General features: G+C 37.7%; 1 protein-coding gene and 1 pseudogene across 1 annotated transcript; both read right to left on the bottom strand.

Moving 5' to 3' along the window:
- Positions 1-2275: 2275 nt before the first annotated feature.
- Positions 2276-18830, bottom strand: LOC121458785 (zinc finger protein 431-like). Its single transcript, XM_041668141.1, has 4 exons — positions 18822-18830; positions 5622-5748; positions 5358-5418; positions 2276-2702 (listed from the first exon to the last, which is right to left on the bottom strand). The coding sequence occupies exons 1-4, from the start codon at positions 18828-18830 to the stop codon at positions 2276-2278; spliced, it is 624 nt and encodes a 207-aa protein (XP_041524075.1).
- A 348-nt stretch (positions 18831-19178) lies between these two features.
- Positions 19179-21121, bottom strand: LOC121458784 (annotated as a pseudogene).
- Between the last annotated feature and the right edge of the window lie 3698 nt (positions 21122-24819).

The following is a 24819-nucleotide window of genomic DNA, read 5'->3' as shown; positions in this document are numbered from 1 at the left end:
TTATGGCTAGGTGACTAAGAAATCTTCATTCCATGGACTGAGGTCAGATTTTTTAACAGATATTTGTAATTTCTGCTACAAGAAGATCTAAGGTGTTTAACTTTTCTAGGATGCAGAATGAACATTTACATTTCCCAACACACACACATCACATCATTACAATAAAAGCATTTTTTAAACAATTTTTCACTCATGAAAATTTTTCTTCCGTAAGCATTTATTAATGTAAAATAGGAGACCAGGCATCTTACAGCTCACTTACAGATTTTTTCTTCATGAAGTATTGGTTCATGTAAAGAGAAATCAAATTAAAACTAGAAGTAAGAGAAACTAATCCTTGTAAAATGATGGTATCATTTGGGAAGATTTAGGTTATGAGAATTTACATCCATACACAGTTCCAGTTCCAATACTCTGCTTTATGTGGAAGATTACAGCTGTGAATTCTTAAGTTCCAGCTTTAGTGCCATGTCTGACACATTTTGTCATGGCTCTTTCATGGTGATCGGTTACCCTCTAGAACCATGGCCTCAATAAGATGCTTTTATATTGTGAAATAGACATCATATCACAACCGAAAAGGAGGCAGTACACATCCATAAATATTTGCACCTGAATTACATATTCCATGCTGTTGAAGAGAAGTATAAAATCTAAGGGTTACATTATTGTTCAAATTCATCCTGCAAGTCTTAAAGCTATGAAAGGAAGGATATACTGACTACCGAAAATTAGGCAATACCAACAGCCGTGAAAAGAAGTTGGTCCCACTAGATGTAGCAATTCTGTTCCTCTCTGAGAGACAGTCATTACAGCTGGGCTCTGCTCCATTCTTCTATGAAAGCTTCCCAGCAGAAATGTCTGTTGCTGACCTGCTCCACTCTCCTAAGGGAGTCTCCCATAAGAGGTGTCCATTGCTTCTGTGCTCTTCTGGGCAAAGTGAGTTTCCAAACAGTGATGTCAACTCCACTAGGGATTTCCTGATCCATTCCAGTGAAAGAAGGTGTTCATATAAATCTCAGGCAAGAGATGTATTTGGGAGCGAAGAATACAGAGTGTGACTTCTTCTGCAAGGCTGGAAATGGGCCGCTACCAACTGAAGGAGCATATGACTCATATAGGGCTTCTTGGAGCCAGAGCACTTCTAAGGAGATTTAGGATGCAGGAATTGGTGAGATTTAAATGCCTGGGTTTGAACAAGCTCAGAGATGGGCTGGATTTTGTGCTCTGGGATTGGTTTTGAGCTCAGAGAGAAAAGGGAAGATTGTATTTCTTTGGAACTGGTTTGAAAGCCAAAGCAGGTTTCTTTCACTGTCCATTTTTGATGTTTGACTGTGTTTTCAGGGTGATGTTGTATCTTTCACTAGTTCTGGATTTAGGGGCAAAGTGTTTTCCTTTGTATCTCATTTCAATACCAGGTTGTGATTCTTCTCCTGGCTCTATGTCCTTCCCATAAAACTTCATAAATTCACAAAGTAGGTTTTGTCCATTAGTTTCCTGGTGCAAATAAAATAAAAGCTGGTACCATAATGCTTGAACAGATTTTTGACACTATCGTTTTATTACAGAATGAATACTGTTGGTTAATAGACTGTAAGTGTGATGGCTTCAGGTACATAAAACTATCAGATTGATTACATGCAAAAAGATTTACTGCTGTAAAAACTGCAAAACATATACCACACTAAGTTTATTTTTTCACTACAGTATGATTATTCTCATGTTTTTGAAGAGTACACTCCTTAAGTTTACAGTTTCTCTCCAGGATGGTTTGTTTTATGTATTTGGAGATTATTGTGCCAAAGGATTTGGAAAAACAAATTCCATTCACAAGTTTCTCTCCAATCTGTGTTCTTTTCTGCTTTTGAAGATGAATAAGACATGATAAGACCTTTCCAAACTCATTTCATGCATACTGTTTCACACCCGTGTGTGTTCTTTTATGCAATTGAAGAGCACTGTGTTGAGCAAAGGCCTTTCCACACTGGTTACATTCATAGGGTTTCTATCCAGTATGTGATCTTTTATGCCTTTGAATATTACGGTGTTGAGCAAAGGCCTTACCACACTGACTACAGGCATAGGGTTTCTCTCCAGTATGTGTTCTTTTATGCCTTTGAAGATATCTATGTTGAACAAAGGCCTTTCCACACTGATGACATTCATAGGGTTTCTCTCCAGTATGTGATCTTTTATGCAATTGAAGAGTACCATGATGAGCAAAGGCCTTACCACACTGATTACATTCATAGGGTTTCTCTCCAGTATGTGATCTTTAATGCAATTGAAAAGCACTGTGGTAAGCAAAAGCCTTAACACACTTATTACATTCATAGGGTTTCTCTCCAGTATGTGTTCTTTTATGCTGTCGTAGAATACTGTTTTCAGCAAAGGCATTACCACACTGATTACATGCATAGGGTTTCTCTCCAGTATGTGTTCTTTTATGCTGTCGAAGAGTACCCTGTTGAGCAAAGGCCTTACCGCACTGACTACAGGCATAGGGTTTCTCTCCAGTATGTGTTCTTTTATGCAATTGAAGGTGATCGTGATGTGCAAAGGCCTTACCACACTGATTACATACAAAGTGTTTCTCTCCAGTATGTGTTATTTTATGAAATTGAATATTACAGGGCTGTGCAAAGGGTTTACCACACTGATTACATTCACGGGGTTTCTCTTCAGTGTGTGTTCTTTTGCGCAACTGAAGAGCATTGTGGTGAACAAAGGCTTTATGATATGGATTAGATACATTCTCAATATCATGTGTTCTTTTATTCCTCTGAAGCTGACTGTCAGATACCAAGGCTTTAACACATTGAGGATACACTGAAAGTTTTTTTCCAGAATTATTTCTTTTAATCCTGCAAGCATAATTGGAACATATAAAAGTGTTACCAACCACATTCAATACACTCTTGAACCTACATATCTCTATGTATTACTTTTATAATTTAGTCCAGTTGTAAATAGAAATCAGATATTAAGGTTTTATAACTGTTTAAACTCATGCTTTCTTCTCTAATTAAGGGTTGTTTTGCATTTTTAAGAGACCTGTCATGGTAATTTCCTTTATTATGTGGTTTAACTTTTCACATTTACAGAAACATTTATCTATTTGACATATTTGTCATATTTGAAGAGGACTGGATAACCTCAGAACAACTTTATTACATTCATAAACTGTCCTATACTATGAATCATACTACATTTGCTAACTGAACTAGGACAATCAGAAGTATTTGCACAATTCTAGAACTCATGTGGCTTCTCTGCACTGTGAGTTTGTTTATGTATTAACAGTGATCAAAACAACTTTGAGATATCATCTTATACCTGTCAGAATGGCTAAAACCAAAAACACCAATGATAGCCTTTGCTGGAGAGGCTGTGGAGGAAGGGGAACCCTCATCCATTGCTGCTGGGAATGCAATCTTGTGCAACCACTTTGGAAATCAGGATTTTGGTTTCTCAGGAAATTAGGGATCAACCTACCCCTAGACCCAGCAATACCACTGTTGGGAACATACCCAAGAGATGCCCTATCATATGTCAAAAGCATTTGTTCAACTATGTTCATAGCAGTATTATTTGTAATAGCCAGACCCTGGAAACAACCTATATGTCCTTCAATGGAAGAATGGATGAAGAAAGTTTGGAATATCTACTATCTACACATTAGAGTACTACGCTGCGGTAAAAAACAATGACTTCTCGAATTTTGCATGCAAATGGATGGAAATAGAAAACACTATCCTGAGTGAGGTAACCCAGACTCAAAAAGATGAACAGGGGATGTACTCACTCATAATTGGTTTCTAACAATAAATAAGGGTCATGGAGTCTACAATTGGTGAATCTAAAGAAGCTAAATAAGAAGGCGAACCCAAGGAAAAACATATAGTTATCCTCTTGGCTATGGGAAGTAGACAAAATTGCCGGGGAGAAAATTGGGATATTGGGGGTGGGATGGGATGGGGGTAAGGGGAGATGGGGAGAGAAAAGGGAGAAGGGGAGTATGGGGGAAACTTGGGGAAAAAGGATGATTCGTATAAAGGAAGGTTGGATAGGGGAGCACCGAAGCACAATTCTTAGTTAAAGGAGCCACCTTAGGGTTGGCAAGAGACTTGAACCTAGAGTCGCTCCCAGGAGCCCAAGGCGATGTTGCCAGTTAGTTCCTTGGGCAGCTGAGCATAGGGAACCTGAAATGACCCTATCCTATAGCAATATTGAAGAATATCTTGCATATCACCATAGAACCTTCATCTGGTGATGGATGAAGATAGAGACAGAGGCCCACACTGGAGCACTGGACTGAGCTCCCAAGGTCCCAATGAGGAGTGGAAGGAGGGAGAAGATGAGCAACGAAGTCAGGACCACTAGGGGTGCACTCACCCACTGAGACAGTGGGGCTGATCTATTGGGAGCTCACCAAGGCCAGCTGGACTATGACTGAAAAAGTATGGGATAAAACCGGACTCTCTGAACATGGCGAGCGATGAGGGCTGATGAGGACAATGGCATGGGGTTTTGATTCTACCTCATGTTCTGGCTTTGTGGGAGCCTAGCCAGTTTGGACGTTCACCTTCCTAGACATGGACGGAGGGGGGAGGACCTTGGACTTTCCACAGGGCAGGGAACCCTGACTGTTCTTTGGTCTGGAGAGGGAGGGGGAGATGAGTGGGGGGAGGGCAAAAAGGGTGGGAGGAGGGGGAAAGAAATGGGAGGCTGGGAGAAAGCTGAAACTTTTTTTTCCTTTTCTCAATAAAATAAAAAAAATTAAAAAAGTGTATTAGTAATACAAGATTTACTATGTGCTCTCAGTTTAGTAGAAAGTCTTACAGATATACTTATCATCACTTCAATGTGTACACATTTTGTATTATGAGTAGCAAGAAATAAATGGATTGGCAGATCTACAGCATAGCTCTCATGGTGCTATGATTCAAATGGTGATATCTGTTTAGCCATTTCTCACTTGTCTTTTTAATTAAAAGAATGCCTAAAAATGCAATTCACCTACATGAAATTGTATATGAATTGTTCAGAAGTTAATAATTATAAATGTACTTAAACCTGTGCTTGCCGGGCGGTGGTGGCGCACGCCTTTAATCCCAGCACTCGGGAGGCAGAGGCAGGCGGATCTCTGTGAGTTCGAGACCAGCCTGGTCTACAAGAGCTAGTTCCAGGACAGGCTCCAAAACCACAGAAAAACCCTGTCTCGAAAAACCAAAATAAATAAATAAATAAATAAATAAAGCTGTGCTTATTCACACTGTTGTCTTTATTTAAATCTTCTAGGACACATTATCATTTCATCAGAGGCTCATTGTTTTCAGCATGCACAAGAAAATTACCTTCCGTGACTTCTAGAACGTTGACAATGTTCTTTACTATTACGTTCTTCCCAAATGTATCCTAAAATGCAGTACCAGAAAATGTATGTTATAATATTGAATACTGTGCAACATTTAAGTAGCTATTTTAAGTAAACCTTAGAACCATGCCTGCGTTATTCACCTCATTCTTTTTCTCCTTTCTAAATCAAATTATTGAAGAACATCACTATCTAAGGAAAAGTTGTTCCTTTATTTTGAAACATGAAGGAAATTCATTTTTACCTATAGTAGTGAGGTTCCTGTAGGTCTCCAGCATCACATCTTTGTAGAGATTCTTCTGGGAAGGATCCAGCAAATCCCACTCTTCCTTAGTGAAATTGATAAGCACATCATCATAGGTCACTGCCTTCTAAAATATGCCATATATGATAGTGACATGATAGTGACAACATTGTAAATGTATACTTTTTTGATAGTATAGTCATAAAATTCTGGTGTTCCCTAATAATATTCCAAGACATAGACAGTCATTTTAGAAGGAAATTGAAAAGGAGAGTCTTCTCTGTCATTTCTGTACTCTTTGAATGAGGTATCACCTTACAAGAGAAATATCTATTAGCAGAGAGAAACGAGGAAACAGATCAACAGTTCATAGTACAAATGAGAAATTTTTATGGAGATTAACTAACTACAAATAGAAAAATAAGTTGGACACACTGGGTGTATTGACTCATGCCTGTAAGCTCAGACCTTCAAAAACAGAGGCAGGTATATTTTTCTCTGAGTTAAATGCCAGACATGTCTATGCAATGAGGTCCAGGACAAGTGGAAGTACATAGTAAGAGCCTATCATCCAGGAAGTGGTGATGCATGCCTTTAATCCCAGCAATCAGGAGGCAGAGGCAGGTGGATCTCTTTGAGTTTGAGGCCAGCCTGTTCTATGAGAGCTAGTTCCAGGACAGGCTCCAAAGCTACAGAGAAGCCCTGTCTCAAAAATCAAATAAACAAACAACAAACAAACAAAACTGCACTGTCTCCATTGCAAAAATCACTGAATCAAGCAAGAAGAATAGAAGAACTTACATGTTTTTAATGTAGTTCCTACAAAGAAGCATGCATTCACTCCACTTCTCTATTTATCTTCCAAACATCCGAAGTGCCCTATTTAAAGTGTAATACCAAGAACATTTTACAAACAGAGCTTTATGTTTAAACAGTTACAAATGGACAGATGAAAACATTAGCAATATAAATCTTGGGCATAAATAATAAACACAAGCTGGGAGAGGGATGACCAAGTAGTACCTAGCTTTTGATGGTCTTGAGTAGATGTGGCAGAATTTCCAGTACTTATTTGCGGATCATAACTATCCATTATTCCAAGTTCACACACTCTGAGATCCTTTGATCATGTTGAGAACCAGGTACCCATGTGGTCCATAGCCATGCTGATGCATCAAATAGTGTTATTAATTTAAAAAATGTAAAGTAAGCATAACAAGCAGGAAGAAGTTCATGAACCTACAATTCAATGACTCTGAATGCTTAGTCAGTACTAATGTCCTGCCTACTGAACGACTTCCAGACCCTAAAATGAGGGAAAAAATCTACTTCTATCATAGGCAACACAGACCAGAATACCAAAGAGCAGATAGAAACCAAGGAACCAAACGTGCATCCAACAACGACAAACAGAGATACTGGCACCTAGACCTGCAGTCACCTCAGACCCAGACACCTGACAACAGCACAATAACATGATCAACAACAGACAGAGCAATATGTCACTACCATATTCCAACTCTCCTACTACAGCACACCCTGAATATTCAAACACAGTCAAAGTACAATTAAGTTAGATCAACTATGAAGATGTTTTATGTCCTTAAGAAGGAAGTGAATGAATTCTTTAAAAAAACAGGGAAAAGATAAATGAAATCTTGGAGAATAATAATAAACCCCTTAAAGAAAGTCAAACAAGCAAACAGTTGACAGAAATGAATATATCAGTTCAAGAAGTGAAAATTGAAATAGAAGCATGAAAAAAAATGCAAGCTGAAGGATTCTGGAGATAAAAAACTAGATAAATGAAAAGGAAAAACTGGCAAATTAACATGAAGTCTATCCTATCTTTGTGAGTCTAAACTTTTATATAAAATTTACACACACCATAACTAAGGGAAATGTTAACGATATAATCGTTTTCTTTTTTTTTTAATATTTATCTATTTATTATGTATACAATATTCTGTCCGTGTGTATGTCTGCAGGCCAGAAGAGGGCACCAGACCTCATTACAGATGGTTGTGAGCCACCATGTGGTTGCTGGGAATTGAACTCAGGACCTTTGGAAGAGCAGGCAATGCTCTTAACCACTGAGCCATCTCTCCAGCCCCCAATTTTTTTTTTAAAGACAGGGTTTCTTTTTTTTTTAATATTTATTTATTTATTTATTATGTATACAATATTCTGTCTGCATGTATTCCTGATATAATCGTTTTCAACTCAATCAAAAAACCCAAGGCATAACATTAGCCTGGAAAGTCTATGGCAGCAAAAGCAGAGCCTCTTTTCCAAAGTAACAAATTTTGAAGTCAAGATACCTTTAAAGTTTTTGTGGGGTTATCATCGCAGCCCCCAATCAATGTCTCTCTCTGCAGCCCAAAAATTCAAAGAAAGCACAATGTGCAACTCAGACTCTGTGTGTAGTTTCTATCTTTTTAAGGTCCATTAATTGTTTTACTTATTTTTTTCTTTAAGAACATTAGTGTAAATTCCTTTAAAAACCATTTTTAATCCATGGCTCTGTCTATATTTATCCTCTCTATCTTAAGCCCATGGACATTTATTAAATAAACCATCACCCACTCAAAGGCCTTTTTATCTGAATGTTTTTACTGTGTATCTGTAATCCTTTTCTGATGAGGAGTGTTTTGTAATTGAAACCTGCAATTGACTTTCATTTTTGTGCTTTTACAACCCCTCATTTTTAACTTTCTTAGGGTTTATGTGGACTTAGTTGCCAAACATTTGGTGTCCTAATGTAAATGGGGACTACACTTTCATCTTCTGGCTGCCTAGACCCAAATAATCACACACAAACTATATAATTATATCAGCATTTTTAAAATGCTTAAGGCATATTCCTAGTTAGACTTTACATGTTCAATTCATCCATTTCTATTCATCTATGTATCACCATGAGGTTGTGGCTTACATGTAATGTTTTGGGATATTTCTATCACCTTCAGTGAATATGTGGCATCTCTTTGATCTTCCCAAATAGTACACCGAACAGTCGGGTCTTTCTTCATTAAAAAAAAGTAACGAATGCTGGAAAGTAATGAAATTGCTCTCCAACTACAATCAGGTCCTTTTTCATAATTGGGACTCCAGCAGTCCTATTTTCCTGTGCAGTGCACACTCAAAACTGTTGCTTCTATTCTGGACTGAGGTAGAAAACACTCTCCACATGCAAATCTTTCTCCTTTACCTGCAATGGATATTCAGTTTTATAACTCAAATTTATAACTTTGAAACTGGTGGTAGAATCATTTAATTTAAGATTTTAAAGGTGTAACATAGGACAAGGTCATTGCTCAGGCGAGGAGGGACCAATACTCTTATGCCAAGATAAGATAGATAGTGTCAAAAAAATTTCCGAAATACTAGAAGCACAGCGTTTCTAGAATTAATATGACTTCCTAGGGAGAAATCACTCCACATGTTTGAGAGATTAATAAAGAAAAAAATCATTTAAAAATATTCACATACATCTCTGACTCATGCTCAAAAGGACCCAGGCTAGAATATTTTTTTTTTTGCATTTCACTTATTTTCTTATCCTTATGTCTTTCAGGTTAAGGCTCCATACTCTGAACAATTTAAATAGGGGTGGAAGGCTAAAAGTCTACCCACCTGGACAGATGGAAGACTTACACAGTAAAGTCTTCCCAGAATTATTTCTTTTTTTATTTTTATTTTATTTTTTTGGTTTGTTTGAGCAGGGTTTCTCTGTGGCTTTTTGGAGCCTGTCCTGGAACTAGCTCTGTAGACCAGGCTGGTCTCGAACTCACAGAGATCCACCTGCCTCCCGAGTGCTGGGATTATAGGTGTGCGCCACCATCGCCCGGTTCGAGCATTATTTCTTAAATAAACCAGTAACCTTAAACAGTAAGACCATCTTCAGTGACAGGATCATGAGATGTCAGACTTTTCTTCCTTTTTTTACAAGCTTTTCATTAGCCTCTTAAAAGAGTTGATGGCCCTGATTTTGGTACATTTCTATCCAGAGTTACAAGATGGAGATTGCAGGGGATGTGAAGGACAGGAAAAGTGTAAGGCAGAAAAGACAAAAACAGGTTAGGGAAGTCTTGCACAAGCTATGTCTCATGTCAAGTAAATTTCCTAAGAAGAATAGATTTGGGCTGGAGAGATGGCTCAGCGGTTAACAGTATTGACTGCTCTTTGAGAGGACCTGGGTTCAATTCCCAGTATACACGTGACAGTTCCTAAATATCTGTAAATCCAGTTTCCCAAGATCTGATACCAACATACCAACACATATAAAATAAAATAGAATAACTCATAAAATATCCACTATTTAGCTGGGCGATGCTGGCGCACGCCTTTAATCCCAGCACTCGGGAGGCAGAGGCAGGCGGATTTCTCTGAGTTCAAGAGCAGCCTTGTCGCCGGGCGGTGGTGGCGCACGCCTTTAATCCCAGCACTCGGGAGGCAGAGGCAGGCGGATCTCTGTGAGTTCGAGGCCAGCCTGGTCTACAAGAGCTAGTTCCAGGACAGGAACCAAAAGCTACGGAGAAACCCTGTCTCGAAAAATTAAAAAAAAAAAAAAAAAAAAAGAGCAGCCTTGTCTACAGAGCTAGTTCCAGGACAGGCTCCAAAAAGCCACAGAGAAACCCTGTCTCAAAAAAACAAACAAAAAAAAACCCCACTATCTATACTGCCTGAGAAATAACTTGGGGCTCTTTCATATTGACTTTTAGTCCTCTAAGTCTGTTTTATGTTTCTATCTTCATTTCTTTTAATCTAACATTTCCTCAGCCTCAGCATCCCTTCCCAGAGAACCCACAGCTTAATTCTGTTGGACAGACCATATGGGGTATCCAACTATGCTTGAACAAAATTTACTGCAGTTTCTGTATGATGCTGCTTTTGATACAAGGAATTACTTTGCATATTCTGTCCATAAATTAAGAGCTTATCTGGATAGAGCCTTACACTTTAGGGCACCTTGGTAAGATTTAAATATAAAGCAAGGGCCTTCTCTTTAGCTGTGTAAAATCCTTGAAAATCCCTCTTGCTTTCACTACTGGACAGCCATCTGAAACAACCTAGTGCTTTTTTCTTCAACAAAAACATAGATTTTTTTTCATTCTTTTTATGTGTTTCTTTTGCACTGTAGATTTGAAGGAGTCAGAGGTAATAACCATCCAGCAGAAATAATATTTTGTCTAAGATATCAGTCCATTAATTTTTAATTCTGCCTTAGTCACTTTCTTGGGACATGGAAACATTAAGAGAGATTGGGGGCCAAAGTGTCACACAACTGATCTCCAGCAAACTTTTTATGAAGTTTTCTAAGCTCCTGTACTTACTTACCAGGCCAAAATAAATCAATAGGGCCACAAGGAATAAAGCCAGGCTTGGGCTGGAGGGACCAGAACAAGATGAAGTTATGAGAGCAATCAGAATTATATCTTTATCAGAAACAGAAAATAAGACAATTTCCAGGATCAATACCGTGCACTTGCCAGGATATCATGAAGACTGCAAGCTATACAGGGAATACAGGATTGTGGTCTCAGACCAAGTGTACTGTTAAACTTCCCTACTTCCTCGACCACTAAGGGATAACTCAGAGAAACACAGATTAGCCTGAATGACTCATTGCTCGAGGGAGTGCATCACCATGTCAGCAACTTAAAAAAGCACACTGTGCCCAAGGAGCCATGGATTTTAATGTGAAATAACTAAGACACACGTCTCTCAGGGTAGATGGGCCAATCCAACCCCCTTTTCCCTGCAGAGTCTTTTGTCCACTAAAATCCTATAACCTCGACCTCCACTGCCTGCCACTACCCTCAACGCTCCTGTCTTTCAGGTCCTACAATGACAGTCAGTTAAGCTGTGTAGAGTTTTCTATGACTTTTGCCATCTAAAGTCATGTTAGCTTGAAAAGTCTTCCACAGTCAATATTCCCAAGTCCATTGCAGCACCAAAACCACTTTTATGGTACCACTTTTATTCGAACTTGCTGCTTTGTTCCTGTGATTAAAGTATCTAACCTAAAGCAACTCTGGTAATGGACAGGTTGATTTATTTGTTACCCCTAAGTCAGAATCCACTACTGTGGGAGCTTAGGGTAGGAACTCAAGTTAATCACTGAAGGCAAAACATTTGGAACCATTGTTTCCTGGTTTTCTCTTGTGCTTTCTCACTGACTTGTGCTCAGCTAGCCCCCTTAATCAGCCCAGGCCCACTTGCTTAGAGACATTGCCAACTCAGTGAAAGAATCCTCTTCCAACACCAATCATCAATCAACATAATCACTTTCAGACTGAAATCAGACATTCTGATCTAAGCACACACTCAATTGAAAATTCCTCAGGTGACCCTAGCATTTGTCTTATTGACAGCTGAGGCTAATTAGCACACAGAGAAAGTCTTGTATGAGAATGTTTGTAAAGAACCAAAAATATGTATTATTCCTGTCAACCACTTAAGCAGCACCTAACCATGAGGATAACAACAAATGGAAAGCAGATTGCCAAAAAAATGGAAAGAGAAAAGGATCTAAGATCAAGAAGAGAAAACTAAAACTGTTACTCCACAGAAACTATTCAAAACAAAAACTTAAGGAACTGATAGCAGAGGAAATATTCTGAATACAAATTGATGAAGGTCCATTATTTTTGAAATTTTAATGATATATTTAGATAATGGTCCATAAAATCAACATAGATGGCACCAATGTCAAAACAAGACTCAAAGACAGACCTACAAATATATATTATAGTCCCTTAAACAAGAACTACAAGATTCTAGTCAAAATCAAATTCCAAAAAATCACTGGCCATCACTCATCCTGTACACTCCAGTTCTCTTTTTTACTAATAACAGAAGAAAAGGTTGGGTAAGGAGGGCTGTTCCACCAAAATTCACAAAATTCACTTGACACCTTCTGATATTTTTGCTTTGTGGAAATAGTTTTGATTACTAAAAGGATCTCATTTTCTTATGATAAAGAAAATGATGTATGTTAGGATCACTTAGACACCATTTCATTTCCTACAATTGGTGATTGCCTCTAAGTCTGTATCAGAGTGAGGAAGTATAAACTTTTTAAATGAAATTTCAAGAGAACAGATTTTTAAAGAATCACTGTACATGAGAAGTAACTTGCTTTACTCTGACTGCTTTATAAATCACAATTTTGAAAACAAGGTTATTCCTATTTTTGAGTATGTTTGTGCATGAGACAAAATACCTGTGATATACAAAACAATGATTGTCAGATTTCTTGGATTGGGAATAGTAGACATTTGTTAACATGCAAACTTGAATGTAGGTTTAAATTTGGGTTATCCACAAGGAAAAAAATATGTGCTGAGCCACCTGCCAAGATGCATAATAAATTTTATCAAATAATCCAAGTCTGTCTCAGATTAATCAAAAACAAGATAAACAAAACATAAATAAAGAAGTAAAGCCGGGCAGTGGTGGCCCACGCCTTTAATCCCAGCATTCGGGAGTCAGAGGCAGGCAGATCTCAGTAAGTTTGAGACCAGCTTGGTCTACAAGAGCTGTATTTAATATATACAGCATATATTAAATGCAAAATCTGTCTAACCTAGCTCCCCTTGAGCGTTGGACACAGATCAATGCATAACATCATTAAAGAGACTTTTCTTTATTGATCTTCTACGTGTGTGATGTGATTTCTCAGTGGGAAGGCGTATTAATTCTAGAAGAGCTACATTTCCATCCTGATAGAAATATTGTTTCTGATGAAACTTGTGTTAGGTTGACTCAGGTGGCCTTGGTCCTTGTCTGTCGCTTTCCTGGACAGTGACCTTGAGTGTCCTCTATATTACACCCTCAAAGTTCTTTTTTTTTTTTTTTGAGACAGGGTTTCTTGTGGCTTTGGAGCCTGTCCTGTAACTCACTCTGGTAGACCATGCTGTCCTCGAACTCACAGAGATCCACCTGCCTCTTCCTCCCAAGTGCTGGGATTAAAGGCGTGCACCACCACCACCTGGCTCACCATCGAAGTTCTTAAATGTCTGTACCAGTTCACAGTTTTAAAATTATGTATTTGCCGGGCAGTGGTGGTGCATGCCTTTAATCCAAGCACTCGGGAGGCAGAGGCAGGTAGATCTTGGTGAGATTGAAGCTAATGTAGTCTACAAGAGCTAGTTCCCGGACAGGCACCAAAGTTACAAAGATACCCTGACTCAAACAAAACCAAAATAATAATATAACGCATTTGAACCATCTAGTTGACTGCCAATGCAGTCACAGGAAAAGGATTTGCATATGGAGCATTTCTTCTGTCCTCAGACCACAATAGGAAGAATAGATTATTGTGTGCACTGCGGGGGCACAGCATAGGCTATCAGCTGTTGCAGCCACCAGTATGAAAAAGGGCCTGACTGTGGTAGCAGGAGTGGTTTGTAATTGCCCATCATGTGTAAATTAATGTCATGTGAATGAACAGAGACCAGATTGTGTGGGTGTCCAGATTAGGAAGGTTATCTTGAGTCAAGGAACATTGAATTTGCAATTAGGCAACTATCCTCTGCACATATGATCGATCTTTTTTTATTGATATATATTGAGCTCTACAATTTTCTTTGCTTCACTCCCTGCCTCTCCACTCCCACATTCAACCCTCTTCCAAGGTCGCCATGTACCAAATTTACTCAGGAGATCTTGTCTTTTTCTACTTCATACTTCCCATATAGATTAGATGTATGTAAGTCTCTCTTAGCATCTTCATTTTTGTCTAAGATCTGGGATTGTTGTTTGCAGGTTGGCTTTCTTTGCTTTATGCTTAAAAACCACCTATGAGTGAGTACATGTGATAATTATCTTTCTGTGTCTGGGTTACCACACTCAAAATAATGTTTTCTAGATCCGTCTATTTTCCTGCAAAATTTAAGATGTCGTTATGTTTTTTCTGCTGTGTAGCACTCCTTTGTGTAAATGTTCCACATATTTCTTTTTTTTCTTTTTTTTGGTTTTTCGAGACAGGGTTTCTCTGTATCTTTGTAGCCTGTCCTGGAGCTAGCTCTTGTAGACCTGGATGTAATATATTTTTCTTATCCATTCTTCTATGGAGGGGCATTTAGGTTGTTTCCACATTCTGGCTATGACAAACCAAGATTCTATGAAGATAGTTCAGCACATGTCCTTGTGTTATGATTGAGCATCCCATGGTTACATACCCAAAAGTGGTATTACTGGGTCTTGAGAAAGGTTGTTTCCTAATTTTCTGAGGAATTGCCACACTGACATCCAAAGGGACTATACCAGCTTGCATTCCCACCAGCAATGCAGAAGTGTTTCCATTTCCTCACCATCTCTCCAGCATAAGTTGTCATCGGTGTTTTTAATCCTGGCCATTCTTTCAGGTGTTAGATGGAATCTCAAAGTTTTGATTTGCATTTCTCTGATTAATGATATTGAACATTTCCTTAAGTGTCTTTCAGCTACTTTAGATTCCTCTGTTGAGAGTTCTCTGTTTAGGTCTGTACTCCATTTTGTTTTGTTGGATTATGAGTTCTTCTGATGTCCAATATCTTGAGTTCTTTGTATATTTTGAAGATCAGACCTCTGTCTGATGTGGGGTTAGTGATGATATTTTCCCATCCTGTAGGCTGTCGTTTTGCCTTGTTGACCATGTCCTTTGCTTTACAGAAGCTTTTCAGTTTCAGGACGTCCCATTTAATTGTTTCTCTCAGTGTCTGTGCTACTGCGGTTATATTTAGGAAGTGGTTCCCTGTGCCAATGCCTTCAAGTGTACTTCTCAATTTTTCTTGTATAATTTTCAGTGTGGCTGGCTTTATGTTGAGGTCTTTGATCCATTTCTACTTGAGGTTTGTGCATGGTGATAGATGTGGGTCTATTTTCATTTTTCTACATGTTGATAACCAGTTATGCCAGCACCACTAGTTAAATATGCTTTCTTTTTTCCACTTGATATTTTTTGCTTTTTGGTCAAATATCAGGTGTTCAGAAATAGGTGGATTGATATCCGTGTCTTCTATTCAGCTCCATTGGTCTTCCTGTCTGTTCTTATGACAATACCAGGCTGTTTTCAGTACTGATTGAAGTCAGGGATTGTGAGGCTTTCAGAACTTCTTTTATTGTATAGAATTTTTTTGGCTATCCTGGGTTTTTTGTTTTTCATATGAATTTGAGTGCTGTTCTTTCAAAGTCTTTGAAGAATTTTGCTGGGATTTTGATGGGCATTGTATTCAATCTGTAGATTGATTTTGGTAAGAAATATGATGGATCTTGCTTGACAGAGTTATGTCGGCACAAAGATTTGAAAAACAGGCCATTGACTAACTCTATTTGTCAGGTTACAGAGCTCAGCAGTCAACATATGTAAGGGAACCATCAATTTGTCTCTTGTTAATGACATCCCCTCTCCTAAGAAAGGGCCTACTCTTTTTTAAAGTCCAAATAGAAAATTTTATTTAATCCTAAAAGTGCATTTTTTGGTGTATTGAGACAGGGTTTCTCTGTATCTTTGGAGCCTGTCCTGGAGCTAGCCCTTGTAGACAAGGCTGGCCTCAAATTCACAAAGATCTGCCTTGTTCTGCCTCCTGAGTGCTGGGATTAAAGGTATGCACCACCTCCGCCCGGCTAAAAGTGCATTATTATCATCACTTTAAAGATCACTTTTTGGTATCAGTTTTAAATACTTTATTTAAGTGTATTGCTGCTGTTATCTCTGTTTCTGTTCTCCAGTGTTTCTAAGTCATTGATAGTTTCATTTCATTTCTTTCAAGTTATGTTGATTTCTATGTAGAGAGAGCAATGTCTCCTATACATTAGGCTTGCTTCATGCTATGTATGTAATTGTTTTGAACACCTACCTAATCCCAACTCTGCTGCCCAGTTCTGGGGAGACAGTACTGCAACTCCTTCCAGGTTTGTCCCTCACTAGTCAGTGAGAAAGAAAAATAGAGCAGTTAATGAGTGTCTGCTAGTCATTCTGGCTTTTATTGGGGACTTAGAAATGAAGAGGGATTGGTATAAGAATTGAACTCAATGACCAACTTTGAAACTGGTGGAGACACAGTGCAGGAAGTGAGAGGTTGCACTGTGGTTAAGGGCTTTCCTCCTTCAACTGAGATTACTTATGTGGAATCAGTCAATTGTGATGATGTATGATTGTCCTGATTGACCATTGTTTGCAGTCCCCATACAATGGCAATCTGGGTATGGGACTGACCTTATCTTGAAATCTAATTGTGATATATACAATATTTCATCAAAAATAGATGATCTGGGTAAAATGTTGTGTCCCTGCTTAACAGGACTGTTACTTTTCTGGAATAAGATCTTCATCTTTAAGGAAAATACATGAGAAATATTTATTGTGATCTAATACAAATCCTTAGTCTCTGGAGCACAAGACCATATAGTGTGTTTCAAGTTTTCAAAATAATTTTTGAGATTAAAACTTCATCATGTCCACATTGTCTTTGCTCCCTCCAAGCTGTAACATATCCTGATTGTTTTCTAATTCATGGTCTGTTTTTGTTTAACAACGGTTACAAAGTAACCACAGTTACACAGGAACAGTGATTCCTTTATGACTGTGACCTGTGTTTGTCTTTAGGATTTCCCATCTCTGAGGGAATGGAATGGCTGCACTGGAAAGTGAGTGTGCAAGCAATGTGCACACAAAAGACCCTGTGCTTTGGATGAAGAATAGGATGTGCTGTAGGGGAGTGGAATAATGTGTACTAAATACAAACGTTCTAATCTAGGCCCCTGTCTTCTGGGCTGGGAGGGCAGAACTGGAAGGACTGTGCTGTCTGAGTCTTTTGATATCTGATCCTTCTATAGATAAGCGGCTAATATTTTGAGGCCCAGCGATGTGGCCCTAACCATTAAGGAATTCTGGGAAGGGTTAGAAATGGGGGGTACTAGTAGCAGACAGTTTGTGGGTTCTTTCCATGATTCTATTCTGTGTCTGCAGTAGCAGTTGAAAGGAAGATCACAAGCTATACCATGGTGGTGTTGGGTGTTCAGGTCTGTTGAACTGTCATTTCTGCTGTGACTTGGACTGATCATGAGCCAGCATGTAGTTATGTTGGTCTATGTGGTTCATGTTGGCAGTGGGCCTTGTTCTCTGAGCCTCCCTTTATATGAATTTATTGGGGCAGGGGTGTCTCTGGAAATTCAGGATGTGATCGTGATTGTCTAGAGTACACACATGGGCACTGCTCTTGGTGTGCAGTGGGAAGAGAGATTAGAAAACTGAAGGTCTAGATTCCAGAATTTCTCAATATTGCATTCCAATTTCAGGTTTGTGTTATAAGGATTACAAATAGTTTAAGAACTGGTAGGAAATGATGATATTGACCTTCTTGCAATGCATCATCAGAATGCTTTTAATGTGATCCTGCCACTTGCTGCAATGGTGTGATCCAGTGAAGCTGACTTCCAGTGGAAAAATGAGTTTCTGATCTGCAGAGATTTCTCAGGTGTGCATTGTATTGGACAGGTAGATAGAGCATAATCCACATCTTGGACCATAACCCATGTAGCAGAAAATAAATTAATTCATTTTTCTTTGTTTTCCATAAACAACATTCTCCATGACACATTATTTTAAAAAGCCCCATCCCTTTTAAATGAGTTTAAGAAAATAAACAAAATCCAGCTCCCACCTCCTTGTTCCCACTTCTTCCCATTCCTTCCAAATATAAGGGAAAAATGTAAAGATAAAATAAAACCAAACAAGAACACCTGATAAATAAATAAAAAAAAAACACTGCAAAACTTCCCAAAAGAAAGTACTGTATTTCTCTAAGGTAAGTAGAATTTACACTGAATCCACTGGGAGTGAGTTCTTTCTGGTACAAGACCCTGCAAAGTAAGACACTCAAGATAGAAAAATAAACAAAAAAGCAAACAAAATAGTTCACCAAAAAAGCCTGGAGAGGCTGGAGCCCTGAGGAAAGAAGGGTAGCGTGTGCCTAGACCTGGTAAATCAGAAGCAGGCAGGGACTGCAAAAGACAGAGAGAAGATGAGGGAAGAAAATAAGCTGAACAGATTGGTGCCCTTCCAGAACTCTGTGTAAAAATAGTTCTTCTACCACCCGTACCCAACTACCCTTGAGCAGTCCTAAAGAGAGTGAAGTGGAGCAGAGAAACAGGAAACAGTTTGCACATTTGAGAAGTGTCCGTTGAATCTCCATTGGAAATATGTCACACCTGCCCCATTCCCTGGGCCTCCCCTACTGCCCAGAGGAGGTCCCTACAGTTAATTTTGGGATTCTCCCCCTTCCACAATATAACTTTTTTTAAAGATTTACTTATTTATTTATTTATTTATCCCTGCAGGCCAGCAGAGGGCACCAGATCTCATTATAATTGGTTGTGAGCCACCATGTGGTTGCTGGGAATTGAACTCAGGATCGCTGGAAGAACAGTCATTACTCTTAACCTCTGAGCCATCTCTCAGTCCTCCAGTATATCTTTTTTAAAAAACATTTTTTTCCCATCGAGGTCATCGTTTGTTTTCTATCTTTTTAAATTCTTTTTTCCCCCTCTCTCCTTCTAATGCTTTTTTTAGTAAGGGGAATACCATGATATCACTCTAGCCTGGCCCCTGTAGACTTGATCCCAGGGCCTGCTGTTTAAACCACTGTAGAATTGAGACAGGGAGATGTTGTAATTGGTAGTCTGGGCATGGTATTGGATTTGTGGGAAACGCCTGTCTGTTGTAGTGATGAGAATCATCTTGATTTGTCTCACTCTAAACAGGGACTCACCTAAAGCCAGGGAAGTTCTCACTGCCTCTTTGTCTAAGAATTCTACATCTTCAAACCCTTTGCCAAGGCCACTGAATTTGTTACAGACTGACAAATTAGTAACACGGTTGACTGAACCACAGCCATGAAAGTGAGCTTCCAGCTCTTCTGCTGTTGCACCATAGTCCACATTGCCAACATAGATGGAACTGGCATCAGCCTCCATCTTCTCCTCAAGAGATGATCACTGAGCCAGCATTGTCTGGGGTTGTGCTCTTATTTTGGGGTTGTATTCTTATTCATCTGCTTCTCTACCTCATTTTGTAGCTCCTTTAATTTCTCATCCTCTTCCTCTATCTCCCTGACTCCCTAAAGCTTTGATCACCTTCTAGCTCTGGGTCCTCAATGATGCTGTCATTGAAGTGCTCCTTCTGGCTTCTGGGTACTCCCCAGCTCGTCCCAGAACCTGTAGCTGAAGGATCCTCATTCCCAGCCTCCCCAAAGGCCCCAGGCCCGCTTCTCAGGCAGGGATCCCCAACCACCTACTTCCCCCACTGTTCTTCAAATCATTTCTCTAGGTTGTTTTGGATTGGGTATCAGTGGAGCAGCATTTATCTAAACCAGAAGAAAGCACAAGGGCCGGAGAGCCATCACAAGAGATCTCTTCTGTTTGCTAAGAGAACATCCATATCATGAGACTTCTATCATCGGAAGATAGATCAGAAATTAGAGGTCACAAACAACAGTTTAAGGGTCACTTTGAGATAACTGCTTTTTCTGTTGGCTAACACAGATGTTATTCACCAACATCAAGGTTCCTGGAAAAAGAACAACAGGCATAATAAAATTCTGTATGATGTTAAAACATACCTAACATGATTATACTTTCAACTTTAATAAGTAAGAAACTACTAATATGCAGTACTTTAATAATAATAACTTTCAAGGACTAAACATTTTCTTTTTTTTTTTTTTTTTTTTTTGCTTTTTCGAGACAGGGTTTCTCTCTGATTTTGGAGCCTGTCCTGAAACTAGGTCTTGTAGACCAGGCTGGTCTCGAACTCACAGAGATCCACCTGACTCTGCCTCCCAAGTGCTGGGATTAAAGGCGTGCACCACCACTGCCTGGCAACCATTTTCACTACATGTTTAAGTTAGCTGTTTTAGGTAAAATATCTTGAGTAAAAATATAACATCATAGACAGTATGTTTTAACAAAAATAATATCAAATTACTATCAAAAGGAAGCATACATATCTATATCAATGTAAAATATTTAAATAAGTAGTTACTTTTTAAATTAATTTTAATGATCTACCCTTTTATCTCATCATACATATATATGCCTCTTGATTTTTTTAAGAGTAGATTCAATAATCTACACTTTTATCCTATCATTACCTTGGGTGCCTTTTGTAGGTGGATAAATGTTTATGAATATATAGAGTTGGCTTTGGAGTTGGACACTGGCTCTGTCCCTCTATAAATCCAAACATGTTAAAAGAAAAATTCAGAGTTTCTGTCTCATGTCAGGAGCATGGGACAGAAAGAAAAAAGAATTTAGAAAAAATTTACTTTTCTTTATATCTATTTTTGTCTCTATTGTACATGTCACTGAATATATTTGTCTGTATATGTCTATATAATTAATGTTGAAGGTTTGCACAATGAACAATAAATTTTCCTGCAGTAAATTTTGTAATTTCCAGGAAGAAGATGGGGCCCCAGAACATCAACTCAACCTGGTTGATATTACGTCATGATGATGATAGCGCTACTACAAGATCTCTTTTGAGTACCAGTTACTCAAGATGGTTCCAACTTGGTTAGCTGAAATGGTGCACTTTTTACAATGTTCTGGACAGACCTCCTAATAGGAAGCTCAGAAAATCCTTACCAAATACGGAGAGACTATTTGCAATTATTCTAGGCAGTAAGCTTGGAAATTAACCATCATTTTACTTTCACAGGATCCCATAGAAAGAAAATTCCGCCCCCCATGATATCTGGAAGTAATTCTAAAAGACAACGTCTCCTCTCCCAACAAAGTTTGTTCTCAGAATTAGGGATATCATTTAGGGGTTGATTATAATTGGCATAGGGTTGCAAGATGGAGGGAAAATTTTAGAGGCTGAAGGATCACTTTGAAAAAATGTGGGAAAATTGAATGGGATAATAGATTAGTGTGAGCTTACTCACACTAATAATAATAGTGAGTAAATAGAGTGAATATTGTGAGTTGTTATTTACAGGGAATTGCATTAGTATAGATTATTGTATATTGATATAATGTGAAATTATATTGAATATTGTATGCATTCATGCTTCTACCTCTGCTTAAAAACATTTTTATGGATTGATATATATATTTATCATATTGCAGCATACATTTCTACCTCTGATCAAGATACTTATACATTGTTTACATTTTGAAGTCATTGTACTCATTTGTTTCAGTTGTTTATTGTATAATATTCCAATATTTATTTATTTATTATGTATGCAATATTCTGTCTGTGTGCATGTCTGCAGGCCAGATGAGGGCACCAGACCTCTTTACAGATGGTTGTGAACCACCATGTGATTGCCTGGAATTGAACTCAGGACCTTTGGAAGAACAGGCAATGCTCTTAACCACCGAACCGACTCTACAGCCCCCTTGTATAATATTCTAATATGAGCCTTAGTTTTTAAGTTTATAGGTATTAAGAATTATAGATCAATAGTCATTTATTGTTTTTATAGTTGGAATAATCAGGTTCTTTAGATACGTAGAGATTATATTCTTCATATATAGGTAATCTTCAACCACTTCAAAGAGCTGTAGATTATGGCATTTAAATAACTTTGAGTTATGTTTAAGTGAGACACAATTGCTCCTAGTAGCATCATTCTATTTCCGATAAAATGTTGAACACCGGTCACTTCACTTGGAGCTTGTTTTCTTCTTGGCAAAACTGGCCTTTAGGCAAAGACATGTTCGTGTCTCAACTACTGACAAGATAAATGATATCCAAAAATGGATAAGCAGTATTGTTAAATCTTGCCAAGATAGGATAAGAGAGTTTTTAAAAATTTTCCTACCTCTTTAAGTGGTCGGTCCGTTATTCTAGGTCTTTGCCAAAGTGGGTTGTTTCAACATTGCAAATGAGACTTTGGATGATTGCCCAGGGAGCCAGTTGTCTCTGTAATTTGTTACACATTTTGAAAGTTGCTTGATTGCACTTCCTGCTTACTCAAGTAATATTATTTCCCTTCTTGGATCTTCGATGGGGTTGAAGACTAGATAGTTGAAGTTCCTTTCCTCTCATGATTTGGCCAAGTTCTTATACAAGACATAAACTATTTAGGATAGGATAATTAATGAATATATTATTCTTATTTATAGTATAGAATTGTGTATTGGGCTAAGAACTCTCTTATTTAAACAAAAGGAGAAGGTGCTGTAGGAAATCTTACAGCCAGTGGTTACTAACTACAAGATTTAACAGACCTGTTTATCCATATTCAGATACCATCTATATTGTCAGTAGTGGAGGCATGAGCATGTTTTTGTCCAAAAGACAGTTTTGCCAAGAAAAAAACAAGCTCAAAGTGGAGTGTTTTCAGTGCCCAACATTCTCTCGGGGAATAGATCAATGCTACCAGGAGCAATAGTGCCTCACTTCAACAGAACTCTAAGTTAGTTAAATGCTATATTCTACAGTTCTTTTAAGTGGTTAAGATTACCTATCTATGCAGAATATAATCTCTACTTATCTGAAGAACCTGATTGTTCTAACTATAAGCATGACAAACATAGATGACTATTGATCTATAATTTTTAATACCTATATAACTTAAAGACTAAGATTTCATATTAAAATATTATATAATAACCAACTTGCAACAAATGAGGACAATGACATCAAAATGTAAACAATAGATCTTGAAATGTGCATTGCAATATGATAAATATATATCAATTTATAAAATATTTTAAGCAGAGTTAGAAGCATGAATGTATATAATATTCAATATTATTTAACATTATATTAATTTATAAGAATCTATACAAATGCAATTGCCTATAGATTATAACTCACATGCATTCACTCTATTACTCACTATTATTAGTGTGTGTAAGCTCACACTAATCTATTATTTCATCCAATTTTCCCATTTTTTTTCAAAGAGATCCCTGAGCCTATAAAATTTCCCCTCCAACCCACAATCCTATACCAATTATCATCAACCATTAAATGATGTCCCTCACCCAAAGGACAAACTTTGTTGGCAGAGGGGATGTAGTCTTTTAGAATTACTTCCAGCTGTCATGGGGGCGATGTTCTTTCTTTGGGATTCTGTGAAAGTAAAATGATGGTTAAGTTCCAAGATTACTGTCTGGTATAATTGCAAATAGTCTCTGCATATTTGGTAAGGTTTTTCTGAGCTTCCTATAAGGAGATCAATCTAGAACATTGTAAAAAGTGTACTATTTCAGCTAACTAAGATGGAACCATCTTGAGCCGCTGGTACTCAAAACAGATCTTGTAATAGCGCTATCATCATGACATTATATCAACCAGGTTAAGTTGTTGTTGTGGGGCCCCATCTTCTTCCTGGAAATTTAAAAATTACTGCAGGAAAATTCATTGTTCATTGTGGAAAACTTAAACACTATTTATATAGACATATACAGACATATGTATTCAATGGCATGTACAATAGAGACAAAAATAGATATGAAGAAAAGTGAAAATTTTTCTCAATTCTTTTTTCTTTCGACCCCATGCTCCTGACATGAGACAGAAAGTCTAAAATATTATTTTAACATGCTTTGATATATAGAGGGACATAGCCAGTTTCCACCACTGTATACCCATAAATATACATCCACCTAAAAAAGGCACCCAATGAAATAATAGGATAAAAGTGTAGATTACTGAATCTGCTCTAAAAAGAATAAAGTGGCATATGTATGGATGATGAGATAAAAGGGTAGACCATTAAAATTAATTTTGAAAGTAACTACGTATTTATACATTTTACATTGATATAGATATGGACACTTCCTTTTGATACAAACTTGACATTACTTTTGTTAAAACATACTGTCTATGATGTTATATTCTTACTCAAGATATTTTACCTAATACAACTCACTTAAACACGCAATGAAAATTTCTAGTCCTAGAAAGTTTTATCATAAACAAATGAGGGTATAAAATACTGCAGGTTAGTAGTTTGTTACTTATTATAATTGAAATTATACTCAAGTTAGGTATGCTTTCAACATTATACAGAATTTTATTAGATGATTCAAATGAACATACTTTAGAAAAAATGTTTTCTGAAGTAAAGCAAACTTTGTCACCTTGGGGATTAAAAATATACAAAATATTCTGAAAATATACAAAAAGGAGATTCTATTAATTATTCAGCATGTAAAATACTTTTATAAAAATTTGAGTCCTAAA

The sequence above is a fragment of the Microtus oregoni genome, unplaced genomic scaffold (assembly GCF_018167655.1).
Source record: "Microtus oregoni isolate MIOR12 unplaced genomic scaffold, Mior012 000018F_ref0000195, whole genome shotgun sequence".
NCBI lineage: Eukaryota > Metazoa > Chordata > Mammalia > Rodentia > Cricetidae > Microtus > Microtus oregoni.
The sequence above is the reverse complement of the archived record's forward strand: the minus strand, read 5'-3'. Positions and strand labels throughout refer to the sequence as shown.

What these genes read in the sequence shown, in the direction of transcription:
- LOC121458785 (XM_041668141.1), bottom strand. An exon ending in CAGGAACCTCACTACTATAG is followed by an intron (nt 5,419 to 5,621) that starts GTAAAAATGAAT and finishes ACTGCATTTTAG; the next exon opens with GATACATTTGGGAAGAACGT. An exon ending in CGTTCTAGAAGTCACGGAAG is followed by an intron (nt 2,703 to 5,357) that starts GTAATTTTCTTG and finishes TGCTCTTCAGTT; the next exon opens with GCGCAAAAGAACACACACTG.